The sequence below is a fragment of the Sebastes umbrosus genome, chromosome 5, assembly GCF_015220745.1.
Source record: "Sebastes umbrosus isolate fSebUmb1 chromosome 5, fSebUmb1.pri, whole genome shotgun sequence".
Classification (NCBI taxonomy): Eukaryota; Metazoa; Chordata; class Actinopteri; order Perciformes; family Sebastidae; genus Sebastes; species Sebastes umbrosus.
Window position 1 is genome coordinate 14,983,114 of NC_051273.1, and position 24,619 is coordinate 15,007,732.

Here is a 24,619-nt window from a genome sequence, read left to right on the forward strand (position 1 = left end):
CATTTTACCTTCAACGTCACGAGGTTTCACATGGATCAGAGGAGACTGATCTTGGCCTCATCTGTTTAATCACAGGTAGAGCGATGGTATTGACTTATTGGCTTTGAAGTGGAGAAGTGAAGGGTTAAACAGGCCGCATTGACTTTCGGAGTACTGAGTGAGTTCCCAATGAGAGAATATAGTAAGTGTTGAAAAGAGTCACATGTGTGTGAGTGTGTGTGTGTGTGTAATACCAGGGACCAGCATATCTTGTTAGAAAAAAAATGCAAATGACAAATTTGAAAGTGATATATTGCAGCAGCGTGGCTAGTTGCCATTCTGGCAAGGCTTATCCCTCATTCGTTATTAATATATTTACTATTTGTTTCATTAATTTATAGGGATGATCAATCACTTTAAATGTAGCCAGAATTAATCCTCTGGCGATGCTAATCGGGTGGAGAAAATTTGAAACGGTGCATCATCAGTCAACTGGCTCCATCAGACTCTGTTATCTGAACTAAGTGTCCTCTCATTTTAATTTAATTCAGTCTCCCCTCCTCCCAATCCCTCCCTCTCTCTCTTTCTCTCTCTCTCTCTCTCTCTTGTTCCCCGGGAAGGAGAATTACACCGTGAGTAGCAGTACAAAATGATTTTGGCAGCCAGGTCTGACAAACTCCTCCAATCACTGTCTACTTCTTCAGCGTGATCAGACCTTTACAGCTTTACACTTAATTCCCAAAGCTGATATCAAACGGTCATCAATCATTTTGCTTTAAGTTTTGGAGTAATAAATGTCCCCTGGTTCAGAATCACACCGAGCAGATAGAAAGTCTTTCAAGGGGGACTTGTTTTCTACTCAAGGACTGTTTACTACTGTTGAACATCCATGCATAATTAAAGCTCTTATGAATAACTAAGACCATGCATTTAACCTCGCCACGCTCCTGCTGGGGACAGAAAATAAATCCTCAGAATGCTCTTTCCAAGGTCAGGGGTTGAGCTAATGTCTCATTAAAAACTCATTTTCCCATCATACCATCGTGGGTGAATGGGGAGTGATGGACAGCCTCGAGGTATTGATCTGCAGTTGTTACACTTAAAGGGGAACTCCACTAATATTTGACACCTGAGTCTGTTTACAGGTCTTAGGGAGTACTACTGTATATGTGGAAAAAAAGTAGTTTAAAGTCTTTTGTGGAATCTCAGACCAAACTGTCGGTAGTCGAATTGCATTATGGGTTTTGACAAGAAAAAAAAGAAGAATGCATGGATATAATTCATACTAAGTATGATGTAAAATCAAGTATGTAGTGCGTTCCAACTGCATAGCATGTGGATTTTGTGTACACAAGAAATGCCCGGAGGCATACGAGATTAGCAATCATTTCTGAGTACGAGATGTGAGCGTACTGGACATACTCAACTGCAACCAAAATGCATTGCGTCTCTTCAGGCTGTGCAATGGCAGACTGCAGCCAGCAACAAAGCGTGTACAAATGTGAAAAACTCGGGAGCTCACATATATAAGGACCTATACTTAAATGATATTTAACACTAAAACATTTCATCCTTAATTATGTTATCATTGTAATTTGCTCCAATATAATACTGAAAAAAAAAATTCCATTGAGTGTTAGAGGTAATGTTGTTGATTTACATTTATGATAAACAATTTTCATTCAACATTAGCTCTGACCGCTAATGTTGATTCAGTCTTGTGATGCAGAGAAGATGTTTTGCTTGAGTGTACTATGTGTGAACAGTCTGCTGGTCATGGCATCATTAATTCAGTATGCAGTAAATACTGACTGTGTATTTAGTACGCAGTACGTTAGTATGCGAGTTCCACCAGAACCGATATCTCTCAGTGAGCTCATCAGTGTTATAGGAGTGCAATGCTAAATCAGTGGAGAAAATGGACATTAGTGGACTTTATGAGCACAAAATAAAAAAAACACAAGATATTACATTTCATTTTATTACACATACTGTATAACTGTACAATAAAACTGCCGTGTTTCCATCTGAGTCACAAGGTCGCCCTGTTGTGGACCATACACACACATACACACACACACACACACACACACACACACAGCATTCTAAGACCTTGGATCTACCTGGCCAGACACTTTAGAGTAATTAAATAAAAATAGAATATCAAATGGACCATGAAGTGTGGAACGGCGGAGAGGAGCTGGTTGGGGACTGATAGGTGAAGGTGTGTGTGTGTGTGTGTGTGTGCGTGTGTGTGTGTGTGTATGTGTGTGTCAGGGACTGGGTGAGTATGTGAGTTTGCACAGTGGTGCCACTGGGACGATCCAGGGTGAAGCTGTGAAGCTATATGATGATGAATGTTGCTCCATCAGGACTGAGGGGGAACGATTAAACCCTTTCCACCGATCACTTCCCCTGCAGCCTGGAGGAAACCACCGTGGAGGAGCAGCCTCTACTCTCAGCAGCCCCAACACACACACATATACACACACATTCAAACAGTCATTTTTCCAACTGCTGAGCCTGGTTGGTTTAAAGATTTTTTTAAATATCAGCGAACCCAATGACCACAGGAAATGGAGTCAATTCTGTAAATTATTGTGTAAAAGTGTTTGAAATTCTGTGTTGATGGCTACATGTAATTAGATGTCTAATCCTTAGCTTGTTTAGAATACGTGTCCATGCATGCTGGAGAAAATGTGCTTATCCAGCACTGTGGTTCAGCCAGTGAAGCATCTTTGCTGAATTTCATTTATATTTGCAACACGTTTTCATCCCACACCGTCACACATGGTCGCTTTGTCAGACCCCTCGGCGCCACTTTTCAGCCGCAGTAAACAAGTGCTTAATGTTGGGTATTAAACAAAAACACTTGCTTAGGTTTAAGTAACAGAACCACTTAGTTAGGTTTAGGAAAAAACAACATGGTTGGGCTTAAAATGCGTTTGTACAGTGAAAAAAATGACCGGTCGTTGTGAACACAGGACACGAACGAACAGCTGATTGTAAAGTGAAAGTGAAACGTTATGCACAGGACTCAAACAATGGTCTCCTGGATGAAAGCCTTGTGTTTGTTGGAACCATCCGCCTCCCCTCCTGCCAACTCTGTGTGCCCCTTTCGCTCTTTAAACTACGTCACCACAGCACTTTGTCTGAGCGTTTACTGTTGCCGCGAATGGGTTTACCACCGCTAAAGTGTGCCTTGTGTGGCGGTATCAAACGCAGACGGCCGAGGCAAAGCATCGATATTTGATGCCCTGGGAATGAGAACTGGCTATTTGTGCATTTAGTTGACGTTTTCATTCAACAGCTCATGATGGATGAGGCTAAATATCTTACTCAATGGCACTTCAGTACCGCACATGGTTTGCTAATGCACCCACAGTGTTTCATAGGGGACCAAACTTGTGTCCTTTTGCTTTCAGGACAGTCTCTCTACACTCAATTTAGCAAGGTTCCTCTGCACTACTCAATCAGCCAAACCCCTACAGTGAAGTTCACACACACACACACACACACACATCCGCGTACTAACACACCAGAGGGAAAGTGACACGGCTCCGAAGGTCACTGGCTACAAAACAGCTCTGATTCCCAGAGGTTTTTATGACTTTCAGACACCCTGTTGACTTTTACACATTCACTTTGAAAACAGCGGCCACTGGTTTTTGCTGCATGTTATTGTGATAATCCATGTGCTGGTGTTCAACGTGGGAGGGATTACTGCCATGACGGAAAGCTGACTTCAGGGAGGAGGAGAAAATTGTCACGCTTGGCATGAAAACCCCCCTCAAACATACTTTGTCATCACAGCTGCACAGTTTGCTCACTGTAAAAAATGTGTCTGTAATTGAGCTTCTACTGTAAATATTAGCATTATTAAATTGTGTAAGGTTTATTTTGGTGAGATGGTGGATCAGAAAGCTTGAATAATTGTGGGATATTTTCAGAAAGTAATTTCCGCTGCTGTCACTCACAAAGTGCCACATAGTGCTAGTGAGGTCGGTCTGTCAGCATGACAGAAATCACTTTATTTGGTAATATATAGTGTATTAGAGAGGATTTTACACTCCAAACTGATGAATAAGTAAATGATGCTTCTGAAATGTCATCACAGACTTCTTCACTGTAACACTTTATAAGATGAGGAAACTAAACCTCATGAAAAACCTCCAAACTGAACCAGACAGATTAATATTTTTAGACCATTTCCAAAGGGAGAAAAAAAGGTTTATTCGCTTACAACAACGAACATATTGTGGAAAAGTAAATGGCGTCTGCTCGGTGTTGCGTTGGCTCAAAAGGTTAATGAGGTGTGTGTTCGCTCGGAGGAGAAGAGACAACAGTGCTCTTTATGGAAGAGGAGGTGTTGTACGTCCGAGGGGCCGCCATAATGACGCCCCTCAGATCTCATTATCAGGCTTATTGATTGGTCATGGCCACCTGCCCCTCCACCCACACACACACAGAGCCAGACGCAAGCACACACACACACACACACACACACACACACATGCAATCACAGGCACAAACAAACACATTTTTCACTTGCGTACAAGAGCATTACGCATGCAGACACAATTATACACATTCAGGTTAATAAGCCGGGAGATTTTAGTCAACATGCCAGATATGGACTCTGTCTCATTTACAGCCTCCTACACACACACACATTTGTACAAACACACCTGGGAAAGTGACACACTCCACATCCGTTATGTACTTTCGCTCACCCACACAGCCACTCCACAGGGGATGAACACACGCACTTATACACACTTTGAAATACATGGACATTTTAAAGCTGCCATTTCGTTCCAAGAGAATATTGCTTTAATTAGAATTAGCACAGTGATAAAAGATGTACGTCCAGCTGGGTTGTCAAAGGTTTGAACACTCGGCTGTGTCAGCCCACACACTCTCGCCATCATGAGATGAACCAGCGAGGAATATATCTGACGTTGTCCAGTAACATGTCCTTCCTGCACTTTGTTGGCCTCCGCTCATAAACTGGTGAAATTATTGGAGGATACAAAAAGGCATCAGACGTCAGCTCGGGTTGGTTTGCTTCTGTCGTTTCCAACTGGACACATTTTCAGATTCTGCCAGTTGCTGATGAACCACAATCACATTAGAGTCAGAGGTGCAGTGGTTTGGTAGGTATATTTCCAAAAGGAGCATCGAATATGCTCTAATTTCTTGGCAAATAATTGTTCCAGGAAGCAGTTTGGCAAACTTCCTTTATCCATTACAGAATAACTGTAGAGGTGACTCTGTGAGGACCAAAAGAATTACAGCAATAAATCTAATCAAGGCCTCTCCCCACGTACAACCCGTCTGCCACTGATTTCTTTCTCCCGTTTCCCACCTGCCCCGACACTCGAGCCCTGACCCGCTCTACTGGGGACACGGGAGAGGCGACTGGCACCAGTAGCACCTGGCAGTGGGATAGAGGGATGTCACTGGTTCCCCCACATGGACTGGAAGAGCAGGAAAGAGGACGGAGCATGTCGGGTGGATTGGGCAGTGAAATGGAGGGAAGAAGGGATGAGGTATATTGTTGGGAAAGAATGAACTTAGGAAGGGTATGAAGAGATGGTCTGGACCAGTATGGGACATTTTGATTCAAGACTTTCAAGGTGTTTTGTGGTTCAAAACGGAGGTGTGAGTTCACATAGCAGTTTTAAGGTGCACCACGCTATTTGGGGTTGGTGCTTTAATGGAGGGACTTTGAATGAAGCAGCAGAGGAGTATGTGATGTGTGAAAAAAATGCTTGAGGACAAGAAAAGAAAAGTGGAAGGGCCAATTGTGTGAAGTCTCATTAAAGGGACTGTTTGTAACTTCTTACACGTATAAATCAATCTGGGTGGGTGTTCCATGCGCACTCACGTGTGGCTACGCTGTTCAGACAAGACTCCAACACAAACTACATGAAAACACCAAAATCACAAAGTTATATCTAGTGAAGCCTGTCTTGCAAAACAGTGTTGGCCGAGGTCGGAGGACGCGGGGGAGACCGTAGCTTTGGTCTCCAGGGCCGGAGTCTCTGCTGTACTCTGCTCCTCTGCCTGCTTGCCTTCACTCACACACCGCGCTCGTTTTCGCGCTTTCGCTCCACTTTCACGTGCATGCGCGCACACTACACACTGCAGAAGAGTTAGTTTAGCTCTGAGAATATCTAGTGAATGTACAGTTTGTGGACGTTTGTGCAGAAATGAATGCTGCAGCTCCTCCAGACCAACAGAGGTTTCCCGTGTCTTGTGAAGTGACGGGGCTCCGCAGCGAGAAATGTTATTGTCTCCGACCAAAACTCCGGTGTCTCCCCTGTTCCCTCCGGCCGCGGTCGGGAGGCTGAAGCAGGAAAAGCCAACACTAGGATCAGCAGTGATTCATGGAGAGACCTTTGTGTGGTCAGCTAACATTACTGCCAAGCAGATGAAATATAGAGTGATATTGTGGTTTTAGCTGACGTGTGTCGCCTCACTGTTTTGAGCGATGCTCGTTCATGTCTATTTAGAGCGAGCAAGCGCGAGCCGACTCTGACTTTCGTTGACTTAGCGGCCACAGGTGTCGCTGTAAACAAGCATTTCTGAATCTTACAAACAGCCCCTTTAATTGTCAGATCATGGTACCCCAGGGAGAACAATAGTGAGTTCATCTGTGCAGAAGCAATATTCACATGCAGTCCTAAGGGAAGTTAATTGTGCTGTGACAAATATTTGTTTAATATCCTGCACAATTTACCACAGGTATTTGCATATAGTTGCCCATCACAACGTGTATTTATTCATTATTGTGTTGAGGCCACTTGTGATTGGCTGTGCGTCCTGGGTGGGTGTGTGGGGAGCTTTAAGAGCCTCTGCCTGCTGCCGGGCGAGCCTCCTCGCAAAGCGACGCTCAGCAGCAGCAGCAGCAGGAGGAGGAAGAGGAAGAGGAGGAGGAGAAGAGAGGAGCGCATCACAAAGTTTGAGGCTGCAGCTGTTCGGACACCACGGAAAGAAATACGCACGGGACACCTGAGCAGGTTTGTGCAAAATTACAGCTACTATTTGCAATCACACTGCTTATAATGAGTGCTTTTTAAAAAAAACAGCAAGATTAAAGCCAGATCAATCCGCATCTGACATGGATTTATAAGAGATTGCGATGCGAAGCACTGTAGAGAATGACTTGCATGTCTTTTAGTGTTAGATATGTGTGTGTGTGTGTTTCAAGTTTAAAGCTTCGTTGTCGTTTTATTTCTGTCACACTTTGGAAGTTATCCTCTCTTGCAGTCATTTTTTTTAATTTAATGACAAACAACTATTAGCTCATAAGAGCCAAAGAGCAGCAGTTCATATAGACTAAATAAGTCCAAGAGAGAGACAAGAGAAGACAAGGAAAAATATGCAACTGTATTTATTTACCTGTTGCAAATGTTGTAGCCTATAAATAAACATGATATACTTTTTTTTGCCTGGTCATAAATGGAGAATATCACTACCTGAAATAGAGCTATGGGACTCCTTTTACCAAACCTGCTGACTTTGATTGATTTGAAAGCACCAGGTTACCACATCATGGACCAATGTGCCATGAAATTACTATGACAATGCTTGAGTGGCAACTACACAGAATTCCTTCTCCCCCTTTCAGTCAGGAGAGGAGATGTGAATTGAATTTATCCTGCAGAAATAGGGTGTGTATGAACTCCCCATAGGTCATCAGGAGAGCACAAATGCATATACATCTAACATCTACCAGTACACAATTTAATTTAAAACTGTCACTCACAGTAAAAAATGTAATTTCAGGTTTGTAATTGATGCTGATAGGAAAAAAATAAAAACAAACTCTCTAAGCATTGCGTTGACTTCATCTGTGATGGACTCCTATCGGTTGTTCCTAGCCACTGAGGTGTAGGCTTTGGCCCACCTTCACCTTATCATTTACCACCAGGACTCTGAAATCTGTGCCAGGCGTTGGATGCACAGCAGCCGTCCGGGCTTCCTCCATCCGTAGCGTCTCATGTTACAGGGACAAATGCTGAATAATTAACCACGTCGTGTTAACAGTAATGAGTAATCTGAGTTTTTGGTATCTAGAATCTGTATTGAGGTCGTTGAGCAGAGGACAGAGGTCTGGTGCTTTTCTTAGACCAGTTTGAGTTTTCAGATTAAAATGTAAGTCATACCCCAAGTGGAGAGCCGGTCAACTCTCTCAGTAGGAACGCTCGAGGCAATGCCACAGGCAACATTTCAATAAGGTTAAGTAGCTGCACACTACCTTCTCATTTTAATTTATTTAAACAGCACTGCAAAAAAGAAAGACTTGAGCCTGATGAAGGCTGTTTGCTGAAATATTAGTGTCTTACTGTAATACCTCATACCAAGCAGTGGCCCTCTGGGGGGCCACTCATTACAAACACATGCTGTGCATTGTAACATTAAGGCCTGTCTTGAAAATGATGTTATTGCGTTATCGTACGATATGTGGACATGACTTCAATCATTTTTACGATATGGACTTATCGTACGATATATGGACATGACCTCAATAACTTTTACGATATGGACTTATTGTACGATATATGGACATGACCTTAATCATTTTTGCTGAGCTCGATATTGCCCGTTGTCTTTACATGCGTGTTTGTTTACATAAATGTCACCAACATTTTTAGCCAACATGATGCCAGAATAAACAGCAGGGTTTTCTGGACCATTATTAGACCTTGACATTCCGCAGACTTTGCACATTTTTGTTAACAGAGCCAGAGAGTCCATTTTATTTATTGTTTTTGTTGTGTGGTTTTATTTTTTTCATGTTTTATTTATTTAGAATATTTTCATATTTTTTTCACAATCCAATGTCTGAATATTCTCATGAATTAAAAGTTCATTGCTCTTTGAAAGGGTGTACTGGCATTATTATGATATTATATTATCATTATATCAGTGGCATAAAATGGTCTTAAAATTACAATAATATAGCTTATCCCAATTATTTCTGGGACAATATATCGTCCAACAAAAGCAGTTATCGTGAAAAGCCTGGTAACATTGTTCAAACCCACAGAGCTTTATTCTAAGCTCCCAAAATTTTGAATAATCCCCAAATTTTCAAAAACATCTAGTATATTTCCAGTTAAGAGAATGACCTTGGGTTTTAATTTCTATCTCTGTAAACACCTAAAGCTTGAATGAAGAGTTTGGACAAGCTGATATATGAACACGTGACACACGGAAGTAAAACAAAAGGGGAAAACTGTAAATAGTCATGGGAATGAGAGCAAGCAGTACTCTGTGGTTACTTTACTTTAATGACCACTCTCAGTTTACCACTTCTGATGAATGAACAGCACGCCACGGTAACACTGATCGGCAGGAAGCTCATCATCAGTGTCATCATGTAATGACCTGTAATGAGAGGAGAGATGGAAGGAGGAAAGAGAAAACCCGGAGGGTTTACCCACAAAGCCCTCCTAACACTCCTGTCAGGATGTACAGTATTACATGGAGCACATTAGTGAATCAGGTTCTCCACCACGCAGCTGTGTCTCTCTCTGTTACTAGATTCCATATCTTATATCATTTATTCTTTATTGCTCACCAACGTGGCTGTTTTATTAAATTGTTCAGGCCTCGTTTGAGTGACGAAGTAAAGTCACTAAAGTGTCTTTGCTGTCTCGTCCTGAGTGCCATAATTTAAACTCCACGCTGTAGCACGGTTCAGTTATTAAATTACTTTTTCCCGCTGAAGCGTAGAACAAGAAATCACCTGCACATTTTGTGGCACTTTCAGTATATTACCCCTGAAATAATAGCAATGTCACACTGAGCGTGATTCAATTTGGCCGTATATAATGTGTCAGCGTAGCACGCGGGGTCATAAACCTCCTATTTTCTTTCCTGTAAAGAGCCACCTCCTCCTCCCCACATGAACACTAGAGCAGCAGGTAGGCGGAGAATGACTTGTATCTTGGCACAGAGGAGACGCAGAGGAGTCATCATGGGTGTTCAAGCTTGACAAGAAAGAGTGAGGCGATCATCAGAAGATATAGCGGTTTTGATTTCCTAGTGGAGCTCGGCAATCAAATATTCATCAACCCCATAATCTATAGCCCTTTGATAACTGACAGGATTTATTGTCTGTGCTCCAGATAGCCCCCTTGACCTCAGAGCAGCACCCGGCACGAGTCTATTAACTCGCCTGGAAATACTAGGAGACCAATTTACTTATTGGAATGAAATCTGCTGATGGACCATGAAGTGTGCAGATAAGCTCTCCTTTCTTCTGCGCTATAGATGTGTTTGGCCTTTCCTTTTCTGGTCTGTGAGGCTTTCTCTCTCTCTCTCCACCTCACTGTGAGCTCAGTAAATCAAATCAGCTGAACAGACCACCTTCACTCCAGCAAGGTGATATGTCTTTGTGATGACTTTTCCTCTGTGTTTAATCCGTGCTTAGGAGTCCAACTGGTGGCTTCAACCGTCAGTGGGGATCAGAGCAGTCAGCAGCACCCTGCTGAGCAAAGTTATTTCACAGTTTGAATCAGCACTTTGCCATTGTTGAGTATTTAAAGCTCTGATTCTTTTTAAAGAGGGTGGACCGGATTTACCGAGCATCGCGCCCTGATATTCACATTCGTGGGTGTGCGTTTTTGCATCGCTGACTGAGAAGCATTGTTTTACATCCTGGGTCTCATTTGTTCTGACGTCTCGGGTCATTTCCTTTTACCGTCTACAACAAAGTTTCAGACTTTTTTTTTAATGCTGACTCTAAGCCCCTGCCACCTTGGTTTTGAGCAAGTGTTGTGTGGGCAGGGCATGTAATATATATGGCCTTCATCGTGGGCCGGTTGACTGGCTGGCACAGGCTCTGCTCTGTCCCAGTGGACTTGACAGAATGGCTGCTTGATGGAAGGAAAGTGCTGTCTTCTGACTTTTAAGACTGCTGACATTTCCATATTGCACACACACACCACCTCCCACTTCTACCCTCCCCGAATCTCATCTCTCTTTTTTTTTTTCTCACCTCCCCCTCTATTTTTTTCCCTCTTCCTCTTACCTCTAGATTGATGCCACCCGATTCCTTGCGCTCCCCGGGTAGCCGCAGACCTCTGCTCCGTCTGAATGCAGACATGAATCATAGGGATTACCATTCTGCTCTCCACCTTTCCTCCCTGCTTCTATCCTTTCTCTTGCTTTCTGTCCGCTTCCCTTCTGGCCCATTCACCGTCCTATCTTACCTCATCTGTCATGTGACATCCTCTCACCTCAGCACCAGGTCTCTCCCGGTGTTGAGTTGCACTGTTAACCATCGTGACAGCAGCAGGGGGTCTTTCAAGGTGAATTATAGGGTTGGATTGTCTCTCATGCTCACTCACACCCTCTTTCTGTCCTCCCTTTTTTTCTGAATTAATACAGAATAATCCTTTACATCCTTCTCTTTTTTTAACACATTCTTACTCACCACACACTCATCCACTCACTCCTGACCTGCTTGTCCTCATCATTGTGTGAATATTTCATCCCTGTGATTTGTGAGGTGAATGCAGGATGTAGGTGGATGTGATTTGGCTGACATTTGTTCACCCTGACTGCTGGGACAGAGATTTATTTTTATAAAGGAGGGTGGGGCGACAATTTAAAAAAGAGGAAGCAAGAGACGGAAGGGGGGCGAGTGTTGATGGAAATGATGGTCAGATATGACACAGCTGATTGTGGTGGTGATGGAGGTGAAGGAGAGAAAGGTGGGTTTTTTTGCTGCCTGTCAGCATGCCAGCATCAGTGAGTTAGATGTCTGGAAGCGACAAATGTGTTTCAGGACTCTCTCCCCCTTTGAGTCAGCCCCCGAGGTGCTTCATAACAGGAAGAAAAAAAAAATCACATTTAGAGCTTAGAGAGTCATGACTTGGTGAAATAAAATTCACAAATAGGTTCGCTCTGTGAGTGTGTGCATTTAGTCTTTTTTATTATATTTTTATTGCCAGTATTATTTTTCATGACATGCCTGCTTTATTGCTCAGGGCGCAGCAGACCCAGCGAATACTAGATGTGGTATTCTTAGCTCTCAAATAAAGGTCTTTTGAGCCTGTGAAGTGATGCCCAGAAATCATTTCTGTGGTTATTATGTATTTATTTCAGTATTTTGGATATAAAAAATTAATTGAGGAATCAAATTTTTTTTTTTTCAGGGGGTTTTCCAGCCTCTATTCAATAGCCTTGATGAAGTGCAGGTGCAGAGATTGGCAGATGAGCTCAAGTGAGGGGAATGAGGTGATTGATCAGGAGAACAGGCTGGGAGCTGATTGGCTGGGAAGAACTAACGAGGCTGATTCAGAGCAGGTGTGTAGATGGGCAGAGCTCTAAAGACTAACGAGGGACAGGTGATACTAATCAGGGCGGGGCAGACAATCAAAACTGGCGGGAAAACACACAAAGGCAGGAAGTGAAGTGATCTGAAACAAGCACCCAGGAAGAGCGCCTGGCTTTGAAGCAAATATTCGTAGTGGCCAAAAGGTGGAACTACAACTTCCGTGTCTGTCATGTGATGCCATTGGGCCCAAAAAGACTTTTTCTCATAGACTTACATTGGGAAAGAGACGTCTATAACTCCCGGGATACTTTTTTTTCTGTAAATAAACTTCCCAGTATGAACACTTGAATAGCCCTTATTAAAACCATTAGTTCCTAAAAGTTGTAAAATGCACTAATTGCTGAATCCAGAGTTATTTCCCTTCCTTCATTGGGCCCAACGAATGCGGAAGATCGCCGGTGAGCAACTGAGCAACTCTCATAGGAATGAACGGGAGCCCGCCTCCAACGCTGTATCCAGTTCTCTTCATACATCCATGATCTAAAACGAGAGAAGAGGTGAGTAACAAAAACAAAACAGGAAACACTAAACCTGGCTGGATAAATGACACAAATCAAACAAAGGAAAAACATAACCTAGGAGCAGGGCAGGTTATGACAGTCGTAGTGAAGGACAGGATGGTACGGAGCAAATACTGTGAGCGAAAGTACGACTCACGACTGGACGCTCATACAGAAACACTTATGACTGTATGACCAGTCACAGCATGGGTTTTCAACTGCACATGTTTTTATGTACAGTCTCTGTGGGTGTTTTTTTTGCAAGTTTTGATAGTCTTGATCAGCAGCAGGACGTCCAGCATCCAGTTCCTCCACAGAGATACAGAACTGACTCCCTCGGAGCGTTCCCCGCTGGCAGTCAGACACAGCGGTGATTCAGGCTGTCAGGGAGAGTGACACAAACAACCAGCAGAGAGGACTGTCCAGATTGGAGACTAAATAGAGAGGAGCTCCCCCCCTCCTTCTCCCTGATGTCTGGAGATCTGATCCCGCTTGGCGTTTTTGGGAGAAACGTGCAGCAGGTGACCCCATCAGGGGAGACTTTCTGCTCAGCAGCTGTACCCAAATCAGGCCTCGTTTTATTTAGGTAAAACAGAAAGCTCTTCCTGGACTTATCTACTATCTTGAATACTTTGAATATTGATGCAGGAGTGACCTTGAAAACCCTAAATATGCTGATAGAGAAAATAGACTGCGTGTTCATCTGGGCTGGCGATAAAATGATAGATTGTTGGCAGCTCCGAAGATGGAATTGCTCCGCTGCATTGAGAATCACAAAAGGGCTTGTTTTTTCCCTTTTGCTCCTTCATCTGTGTACAACTGCATTCGTCTTTCTCTCTATATCCCCATCCCTTGTTCATTCTCTATATCTCCGTCCCTTGTTCATTCCTCCTGGTTCACTACGTTTCTCTGTGAGCTGATGGGAACAGTTTGTCGTGGGACACTTTTTTCTACTTAAAAACGCCCGGTAGTGAGATCCATACTTCAAACTGATGAGGAGTGAGCAGTGAGAAAGTACATGTGTTTATGACAACGGACAGGTCCTTGAAGAATACATCGATATAAAGTGTATCACCCTTTCTGTTGTGTCGCTGTACCCTTTTTTTTTGTTTTAAAAGGTCAGCAGTCTTGAGTGCTTTCCACTCTCACGGCGCTGCCTTCTCATTTGCATGTGTGAAAGAACAGTGCGCCCTCTCTCTCTCTTTCTATCTTTCTCTCAATGTGTCTTTATATCTGTCTCTCACACCTTTTTGCACAAAAACAAGTCTGTACCCAGAGCTGAATGGCTGGCTGCGTTGGAACAGCAGAATATTTAATTGCCCAACTTTATCACCATTACTGTAGCTTCGGAGTGTCTGGCAGCCTAATTCTGACGGCGGCTATCTGGGGAGCTGGCTGGTCGTGAGCCGAGCTGCTAGCCAAGTGTAAAGAGAAACGACTCCACGAACACTTTGTCTCTCTCAGGTGCTAAAAATACCTGTAAGACGGGCATGTTTTGGTCTGTGAACTTAAGTTCAAATGTGTGTGTGTGAATGCCTTCCTTTAGAGGATGTATTAAGAAATAGCTGAGCAACTGAGGTTAAGCTACACATGTTAAAGTTAGATAAGGTCGGGGTCTGGAGAGCGTTTGTTGCTGTGCGCCGCTCAAGGTGACCCGGTCCCCATCGTCCTCGTTAGCCTCAGACACACAGCAGGCGTCAGCTCCCTGAGGTGACGAATGAACCCAGACAAACACCCACAGATCACAGCAAAATTAGAAGCGAACATATCAACAAAGGTTAATGATGGATGGTAACAATAAATTCTCACTGTGGCCATTTGATAATATGTACAGTTTGTTTTGTGAACAGCATCACTTTTTTTGAGATGTGAAGGGTGATACCGACCTGAGCTGGTGGATCTTATGCAGCTCCCCGTTGTCTCTTCTTCAGGTCCACTTTATCTTTATAAGCAGCAAATTGGAAAGGGTTAATTCAATTCCCAGCAGGCTGTGGCTGAGACTGAGAACATTTACTGTCTCTCTCTCTTTCTCTTTGTTTCTAAAGTCTAATTACTTTTAGAGAGTGGCTTTACTCGGGCTATAAATAATGACAAATCTAGGCTGTCTCTGCACTGAACACTGTGGAGGGAGGCTTGGTTCGTTGGCTATCTGTGTGTTTGAAGGGGGGGAACAGTGGTGGTCTGTGGGTTCCCCGTTGAAAAGATCATGCTCATCTCTGCTTTAATGTGACATTGGTGTGTCTGTGAGTATCTGTGTGGATGCACGAGAGACAGAGAGAGAGAGCAACGTCTAAAAAGAGGGAAACAAGTAGTGAGACAAGACACTGATATTTGTATTCATGTCTATTTCTTCTTCCTCAAAATCTTAACTTGGGACTGCAGCAGTAAGAAAAACTTCCATCCCACATAATTTGATTAACGTGGCTCCACAGATTTGTCCTTTCTACCCAAATGCAGCTCAAGATGTCAAATATGATCAGCACTTGAATATGTGTATATGATGAATTTCAACTTCTACGAGCCTAAATATATCAACTTTACTTCAAAATTCAGCATTCAAGCATTTGCCTCTCGCTACCAAATATGTCTTCATATGAGAAGTTAGAATTGTTCACAAGTATTGCACATTAATAAACACTTAAAATGTTCTAGATAAACTTGTAGATGAAAGAGTGTGAAGCACTCAAACATACACAAACTGTGTATGCGTGTGTGTGTGTGTGTGTGTGTGTGTGAGAGAGAGAGATAGTGGGAGGTGGATAGAGGAGTGAAAAGGTGACACCCTGGTCACCTGAGAGGTAACTAAATTATTTTCAGCTCTCTTCATTTCATTTACCCTGATGAGTTCTGTCAACGTTAGCTGGATGAATGGCTCTGTGAGGAGGTGAGGACAGTGGTGCTGCCCTTTATGTGTGTGTGTGTGTGTGTGTGTGTGTACAATGTGTGTTTGAGTGAATCTCTGTCTTTCTATATAGTATATGTACGTAAGTGAGCTTAAGTATGGCAACTTTTAAATGTGTGGCCATACTGCGGTGTGTTTTTGAATATGAATGAGTTCCCTCTGGTGCACTTGTGTGTGTGTGGGTGACAGAGGTGTCCATTTAAGGGCTTTTCGATGAAGACTGACGAGTGTCCGCCTCGCTTCCCTTCATCTCAGGGGTCTCGTCGGTGCTTTGAGGAAGTGTCCTGGAGGAGAAATGGAGTGGGCAAGAACTAATGCGAGTCGAGCGAGACGAAGGCTGATGGACGATGGGGTGTGGATGTGTGCATGCATGCTGTTGTGTGTATGAGTGTGTGTGCGTGTGTGAGGCTGATGGAGGGTGATGGTGGGAGCGAGACTTAATGAGGAGGAAAATAAGCTGAGCTATCTGTCTGTCCTCCCTCCACCTCCCAAAGACTTATTCACACACTCACACACCTTGGTAGCCCATGACTGAACCATCTGACCACTGACTCTATAACCGCTTGTTGCAAAAGCAGGAAATCCAATATGTTCGCCATTTTAACTTCCTTTTAATAGAATCGATTTTGTATATGTTTTAGTTCATTGCCTAAATAAATCAATGTGTAGAAGTAATGGTGTACCTGTTATTGCATAATATGATAAATTTCACTATTTCAAAGGGAATAAATGTTTTCTCTCGCATCTTCAAGTCCATTTATCATCCTCTCTCTCTCTCTCTCTCTCTCAGTGATGAGTTAGAGAGAGATAATGGAGAAACGCTGCCACTAAATAATTACAGGGCGGATAGGATCAGATGAGGAGGTTATGTGTGGACCTTTTAGCCGCTCCGCCCACATTCAAAATGGAAATTATCTCAGTGTGTGTGGGGGTTTCGTCAGCAATGTTCTTTTTTGCCCACTTGCATTTCAAGAGTGTGTGTTTAATGCTCCTGTGTGTGTGTGTGTGTGTGTGTGTATGAGTGGGTAGTTGATAGTCTCACGGCTGGATTCGACTGGTCTGTCTGCATCATCCTGTGTTTACATCTTACAGTAGAGTTTTTCCTGTGCAGTGACCATCTGTTCTGGGTTAGGGTTTCATAATTGAACCTCAATGCTTTTTGAGTACAGATTACTGCAAGATATACCTCCTGGGGCACAAAAGTAGGGTTGCTACTAACGATTATTTTCCATTATTGATTAATCTACCAATTATTTGTCAGAAAATAGTGAAAAATGTCCATTCCAGTTTCTCAAAGTCCAAGGTGATGTCTTTAAATGTTTTGTCAGTCCAAAGAGAGAGAGAAAAACAGGAAATGACCATTGAGAGGTTGAACACAGCCTTTTCTCCCATATTTGCATGAAAAATTATTTTAACGATTAATCAAAATAGTTGTCATAGTTGTTATTTTTCTTTCGATCGACTAATCGATTAGCTGACTAATCATTGCAGCTCTAATCAAAAGCAGTCAGTATAATTTTTTTAATTGGATTCTTTGTCTTGGTAACATATTTCTTTGATCATATACCCTATGAATCAAATCATAACTTTGCCAATTTTAAAGGCTCTGCACATCTTATTTGCCTGATTACACCTCCTCTGGTGGCTGTGTCCTACAGACTGTGTTTGATTGACATTTCTCTGACCTTCCTATTAGTTTTATTGCACCTGTTAGTGATAAAAGTTATACCTTGATCATTCTTATTTGTTCATGAAGTATGGTGGTTTAGGGTCTTTAAAGGACCAATGTGTAACAATTAAGGGGATCTATTGGCAGAAATAGAATATATTAATAAGTAGTATGTTTTCTTTAGTGTATAATGACCTGAAAATAACAATAATGTATTTTCTTTACCATAGAATGAGCAGTTTATATCTACATAGGGAGCGGGTCCTCTCCACAAAGTCCGCCATGTTGCACCGCTACTTTTCAACAGTAGCCCAGACCGGATAAAAACAAACTCTGTTAACTTTTCCTGCTTGGGCCGGAGTGGATAACGTTACTTGCTCCCGTCGCCGCCACTCTCTCTCTCTTGCTTCACCACTCACTTCCCACATACACACACGCACTTTACGCACTGGCTCTGCTCCAAATGACCTACGCTACTCTTACAACAACTGACTCTAGAGAGGGCCATTTGTGTTTTCGCATCGGCCACCGTAGCTTTTCAACACGCTTGGCACACGGGAGAAGATTCAGTTGCTTGCAATCTCCTCACCTCACCGCTAGATACCGGCAGATCCTACACACTAGACCTTTAAGCAAAGATTTTGTATGGCTGCTTGTATTTAACACTAATGCACTGAGAGGTTAAAAGAGTAGAATACAAAAAAACTAAACGAATAGTGTGAAGAGTAACTACTGAACAACATTTTCCCTGGTAAGCCAAACATTTTGTATAAGCTATAAGTGTGGTTTCAAAATATCAATATAAAATCCTCACAGCAGTTGATAACATTTGGAAATCCTTTCTGATCTGGAGCTGCAGATGTGTCAGCCACAGCAATGTCCTTGAAAACAGTTTCAAGGTCCCCTGACCTATTTTTGGGCTCTGCAACTCACATCAGTCAGAGGCAGCGACAAGCTGAAACACACACACACACACACACATAGAAATGCACATTGACTCACGGTGCGAGTGCCACCTCCCAGGTGTGTCATCTTGCAGCCAGCCTGAGTCTGGTGCACCAACCACCCTGGAGACACTGGCTGATGAAGTAGCAGATAGGAAACCTTTGAACTGGAAGCAACAGAGAGAAAGAGAGAGAGAGAGAATATGAAAAAGCATTTCGCCATGGTCATGCAGAGGAGAGTCAGTCCAGTTTGTGCCAGCAAACCTCTCCTCTGTACTGCTGCCCATTCACCAGAGGAATTTCTGCTCTATTCATCCATCTTTACCCCCTCTATCAATCTCCATAAATTGCTTTTCATCTCCCTCTGTTTTCTGTCCTTCCTACATCCCTATTTTTTATCTCAATACACTGAGTCACTCGTCTGTCTTTTATGTCTCCCTGTCCTATAACGCTGTCTCCATACAATAACTAACTCACTGCAAATGTATTATAAATTCAGATCTAACCTAATCTCTGCACCTCTGACCATTTTTCCTCCTTAATACATTAACTTAAAAATTACATTCACTTTCAATTGATGTCTACTCCTGTTTCCAACCATCTCCCTCTGCATCATCTCGCCGTTGTCTCTCTTAAACATCTCACCCCCCACCCACTCAGTACCATGCATATCTCTCGGCATCACGTTTGTCTAAGCAAATAGCCCAGTCACCACTCTATTCAGACGGGTGAGCAGGTAAAAAAAAAATGGTTTGCATATCGCGTTTCCTCAATGATTTGAAACCCGGTCCGCCAGGGGAGATGTGATTTTAGATTATTAATGAGGCTCCACAACACTTTGTTTTTCCCCCCATCATGTGAGCGAATGAATGAAGGGGGTCAACAAGTGAACAAATGGCCCCGTGTAACAGTGCACTGACAAATGAGGGTGATGTAATGTGGTATCAGTGTATAATCGTGCATTCATTACTGCTAATGTGGCCGTAATGACACCATAATCAGCTTACTAATTGAGTGTCATTACAGGGGATGCTGCTGTGTTCTCCCCACAGATGGCTAATGTCACTGTCACTGTTACTTATTGAGAAAAGGGTGGTAATAATCTAAACATATGATGAAATGAGGAAGGAATTACTTCATCTTCTCCTTGTGGTCCGTATTAGAAACAATCAGTCCTAATGGAAAAGTCATGCAATGCCTGCAGTTTTAAGAGATTTGACTGTGAGCTGATGCAAATTTAACGTCCTTATTAGAGCTTTATTAGTGACATATTTGCTTTTCTAACCAGATGTCTCTTGTTCTTTCAGGTGGTGAAGCTGCTCGGCTTAAAAAGGAACATCGGATGACACTACGTCTGTCAATGCCCCTCTCTCATGTCTGCTGGAGAGCCCCATCAACAGAATCTGCGTTCAATAGACTGAAGATCAAGCTGGATGAAGCCACTTTTCATTTATGGCTGACAATTTAACAAACTCACCTTCTCAGAGCCTTCATTTTCTACCTCTTGTTGCTGCTCGACTTGTCAAAAGAGGCAGTTTGTGAAGACGTGTTTGAACACTTGACAGCTCTGACCCACTTATCACTCTCCAACGAGCCGGGCAAAAAAGAGAAAGTGTAGGTGATGCACTGTTTTATATTCAGGGCCACTGATCCACTGACCTCCTGATCTAATTAGCCACACACATGTACGCACGCTGACACACACCTGGCCTCTGCAGATGTTTTAAATAGTCTTGTGTCTGGTACTCAGTTCAGTGACACAACACCCCGACACAAGGCTATAACCAATAGAGTGTTAGAAGTCCATCTGCACACTATTAACTCCCATAGAGAACATTGACCTTGACTGTGATCGGACACGTGTTGATGTGTTTGCGTTAGCAGGAGGCTCAGTGTCACGTCCTGCCCGCTCTGATCGAGAGTGAGAATGAGAGCTGATGTGGCAGACTGGCTCGGATAAATACTCTAAGAACATTTACGCAGGCTCACTCCAATAAGAAAGAATCCATAGAGCTTCATTACACTGTTGAAGTCGGTTCCTCAACATGTGTGATGTTAAAAAGTAGTCCATACTAATTGAAAAGTGTGTGCGTATACATGTGTGTCTGTCACATTGTCAGAGCAGATTAGAGCCAGGCGTTTCTGGGTCATGTCACTTTGACTGACCTAGATTTCACTAAATAAACTGGCCAGCAGTAAAGATGTGTGTGCAAGTCGTGCTGTGATCAGAATACACACATCTTAGAAAATACACCACGCTCTCTGACCTTGACCTTGAAGATTGCTCTGCAGTCTTAACTACCTGTTGACTATGGCTACGTAAGTTCTTATTTAGGCCACATGCCCTTCACCAAACAGACAGGGAATACAATATAAAACTTGTAAACTTCTTATAAAGCATCATAATCAAACTCCCAATCTCCAGTTCCTTCTGCGCCACCACTCATGAACGCCTTTCCTTCCTTCTCCGCACCTCCTTCCAGTACACCAACCATCCAGTCAGTGTGTAAGCCCTGCCTACGGGCCCCTTGGAGGATGAACGATGTGTCCACACTTGACTACGAGTTGCTGCTTTCACCGGCCAGCGCCTCCCTCCCTGGCAGTCCTGGCGGTGGCAGCAGCAGCCCCCCTCTGGCCTTCGTTGGCGTGGACAGTGAGCAGCGCACCGCCTTTGCCTTCGTAGGCCTCCTCATGCTCTTCCTGATCTTCCTGCTGGTCAGGTGCTTCAGGATCCTGCTGGACCCCTACAGCCGCATGCCTGCATCGTCCTGGACTGACCACAAGGAGGGGCTGGAGAGGGGCCAGTTTGATTATGCACTGGTGTAGGGCGATGTGTAAAAAGGGGTTGTATTTCATTGCACATAGACGGAATCTTTAAGAGCTATTTAGATGTGGAAATGGATAATGCATAATATTGTGGATGTACTCTTACAGCAGGGTGTGCCTAATGTTGGTGTATGCCTGGTTCATATCACTGTATTGCAGCCTGTGTGTTGGTGTAAATATGAGGCTGCAAGACGCTACGTAATTCTGGTTCAACAACAGGCACACAGACCACTGGAATCCCTGCGAGCCACACAGATGTTGGACCATAAAGGACAGAAATAATGAGCTGCACAGCTGCCTTAACCTGACCTACTGTATCCGTCGAACATGCTACAACATCACCTTAGGGCTAGGTTTTCCAAACTCCAGAGCTTGCCAGTATTAAAACACATGATTATGGGAAGATCACCTTCACTCATGACATAGTTCATAGCCTCAAAGCTACATATTTGATGAGAACACGCGCCATGCAGAACTTAAAGGGGACATATCATGCTCATTTTCAGGTTCATAATTGTATTTTTGGTTTCTCCTACAACATGTTTATATGATTTAATGTTCAAAAGACACATTATTTTTCTCATACTGAATAAACCTGTATTCACTCTCTGTATGAAATGTTCCGTTTTAGCGACCTTTCTCTTTAAGCCCCCCTCTCGAAAAATGCCCAGTCTGCTCTGATTGGCTTGCGAGAAAAATTATCGCATCTTTGCAAAGGTAGTTCTCAAGCCCTCGGTGGAGATACTCAGATGGTGGGCGGTATATTCTAATGAGCCTGCATGTGACATAAGAAGGGGAGCCAAATCTGAATGGCTTGTTGAATCACATGTTTTCTGATCTAGGCAGCCCACAAAACAACTGACTGGGTTGTCTTATTTCACAATTTGTGGGTTGATAGGCACTCCAAATAGCTAAATGTGTGTGCACAAGCACTGAAAAAGTGAGTTTTTCATGATATGTCCTCTTTAAATGTAGGAGTTTACACTTAAGCAGATGCCCCTTTAATGAACCAATGTCCATTGTAAAGCATCCATGTGTTAAGTGCTGATCAAGGAGCACAAATCCTCACTTTTTTTTGGGACATTGATCCTGGAGCAGCACTGCAGTTTCAGATGCTTTTTAAGCAGGTCGTTTGTCTCCATAACATTCTCTCTGTGTATGTTTTGTGTGTTACTGTGTCTATAACTGAGAAGCCATATTGAACCTATAATCTTATTACTGCAAATAGAGTTTATGTTCACTGGTTGTGTCCTTTGCTTTAGTCCGCCTGCCACGTTTGGTGATGAAGCAAACAGCAACCTTTAGGCAAGAGAAAGCTTTATTTTTGTATTCCTGACTCAAGTTTGGGAGTCTCCTTTTTGCTATCTTTCTGTCCTCTTCCTCTTACTGTATCAATCTTTAGACTGTGGATTTTTTAGATAGTCACGCAGCCACGTCTTAGAAGGAGGCAAAGCAGGTAGCTTTGCTTTTCTTGTGTTTTGTAATTACAAATTTTCTGAATATCTGCTTTGTTTTTGATACACTGGGTTGAATCAGTGAAAATAAAAAAAGGATTTTCTTCTTCTTCCTATAATTTCCACTGATAGCTGGACTGTGTGGAAAGTCCACATTGTTCATGGTGGAAATTAAATAAAAGTGATTAGTACTTGTGTGTCACTTTGTGTCATTTTTGTTAGCCATGGACATTTACACACAAGCCTAAATGTGAGGGACACTTGCCACTCACCAGGCTGGTTGGGTTCATTATCTCTGAGGAGGAGCAGCTGTGGAGCCTAATTGTCCCTGATGAAGATCAGGTGTGTGAAGCCATATCTACCCCTGGTTTCCAGTGATCAGATGCTGGTTCACTGTCTCACTGTGAGAGGTAGTGAGAGCTGCACTCTGTTGCTTGGTCTAGCTGTGTAGAGGTGTGTGTATCGGCAGAAGTTACCACGTGAACCTATCCGCACGATCTGCTCACTGTTTTTAGTTTGCTCTGCGAGCTTAATCCGTTAGAGTTGGGTATAGGTCTTTGTGGTCTGCCTTCTCAGTTTTGACCTGGCATTGCTGCCAGTGTCTTTTTCTTTGGTCGACCTCACTTTATCCTCTCGTCAGCCACAGTCCACGAATCTAAATATCTTAGTGAGGGTATGGAGACTTTCTTTTTAGGCTCGTTTTTGTTTCCCGTCCCCTTCAATCGCTTGGACACTTTAAAGTTCCCCTCATCCACAATTGCGTCCCACTCCCTCGTTACCCTGACAGAATGAGTCAGCCAATGTCGGACACGGTGGACCCGGTGACCACGAGATAAGCGGCTAAACATCTTATTGGGTTGCGTCAGGGCTCCACCAGTGTAGCTGAGTTCTCCATTGAATTCCACACCTTAGCTGCTGAATCGGGGTGAAACAGGGTAACCCTGACGGAAAAATGTATCCATGTCTTATCAGAGAAAGCTAAAGACAAAAGATAGCCTCCCGCAACATTTCCAACTCGCTCGAAGAATTGATTTCCTTGGCCATTCGGATTGATAATTGTATCTGTTAACACAACAGAGGGTTTGGAGTTTATCATCTCTCAGGAAATGCCCAAACCGTTCCGCGGGCCTCTGAACAGCGATGACCCCTTGCAAATAGGGTGCACACAGCTCTCACGAGTAGCTTGAGAGAAGCAAATGAGCAATGAGTCTTGTCTGAACTGAGGGAAGGCGGGCCACTTCATTCGTACGTGCCCAGTTATACAGAAAAGAGAAGGGCAGGGAAACGAGTAGATTCATCAGAACATGTGGAGGTTCCGCCGAGTCTAAATAATCTCCTCCCGGCACTCAATAACTGCACCTTTTTGTCATTTGAAAATAAAAATAAAAAGATTTCCTTCTTCTTCTTCCTATAATTTCCACTGATAACTGGACTGTGTGGAAGGTCCACATTGTTCATGTTGGAAATTAAATAAAAATGATTACTTTTCAATCCCTTGCGATTTTTGTGGTTACCCTTCTGGGGCTAACTTTAAAATTCCCCTGGTCCGCAATTGCGTCCCACTCCCTGTTACCCTGACCGAATGAGTCAGGCAATGTCTGACACGGTGGACCCGTCCACTAGTAACACCCAAGCTTCAGAGCTCAACACACAGAAACCTAGAACAGAAATCTGGACCAACTCCACCCAAAGTCCAAGCACCAAACCTTGTAATCACCACCAAGCATCCCCAGTTCCACCCCACAGGCCTACTGCAGTCCATGAAACTAAAATGCCGACACCCGCTATGACGGGCATCCAGGGAAATATAAAGGGTTTATTACCTTAGTAATATGCAATGTTTGAGTTTCATTTATTTACTTTATTACAGGGTTTCCCCCATCAGAGGGTTCCACCGCCATCATGGTCATAGTGGACCGGTTCTCAAAAGCGTCCCACTCCCTGTTACCCTGACACTAACAGAAAAGAATAACTCGGGACACAAGAC

At 43.3% G+C, this 24,619-nt stretch overlaps 1 protein-coding gene across 1 annotated transcript; it reads left to right on the forward strand.

Annotated features, from left to right (window-relative positions):
• Positions 1-6,846: 6,846 nt before the first annotated feature.
• Positions 6,847-21,797, forward strand: LOC119487837 (cortexin-1-like). Its single transcript, XM_037768885.1, has 2 exons — positions 6,847-7,004; positions 19,660-21,797. The coding sequence occupies exon 2, from the start codon at positions 20,798-20,800 to the stop codon at positions 21,176-21,178; it is 381 nt and encodes a 126-aa protein (XP_037624813.1). The 5' UTR covers positions 6,847-7,004; positions 19,660-20,797; the 3' UTR covers positions 21,179-21,797.
• Positions 21,798-24,619: the final 2,822 nt, after the last annotated feature.

What these genes read in the sequence shown, in the direction of transcription:
- LOC119487837 (XM_037768885.1), top strand. Translation starts at nt 20,798, where the DNA reads ATGAACGCCTTTCCTTCCTTCTCCGCACCTCCTTCCAGTACACCAACC.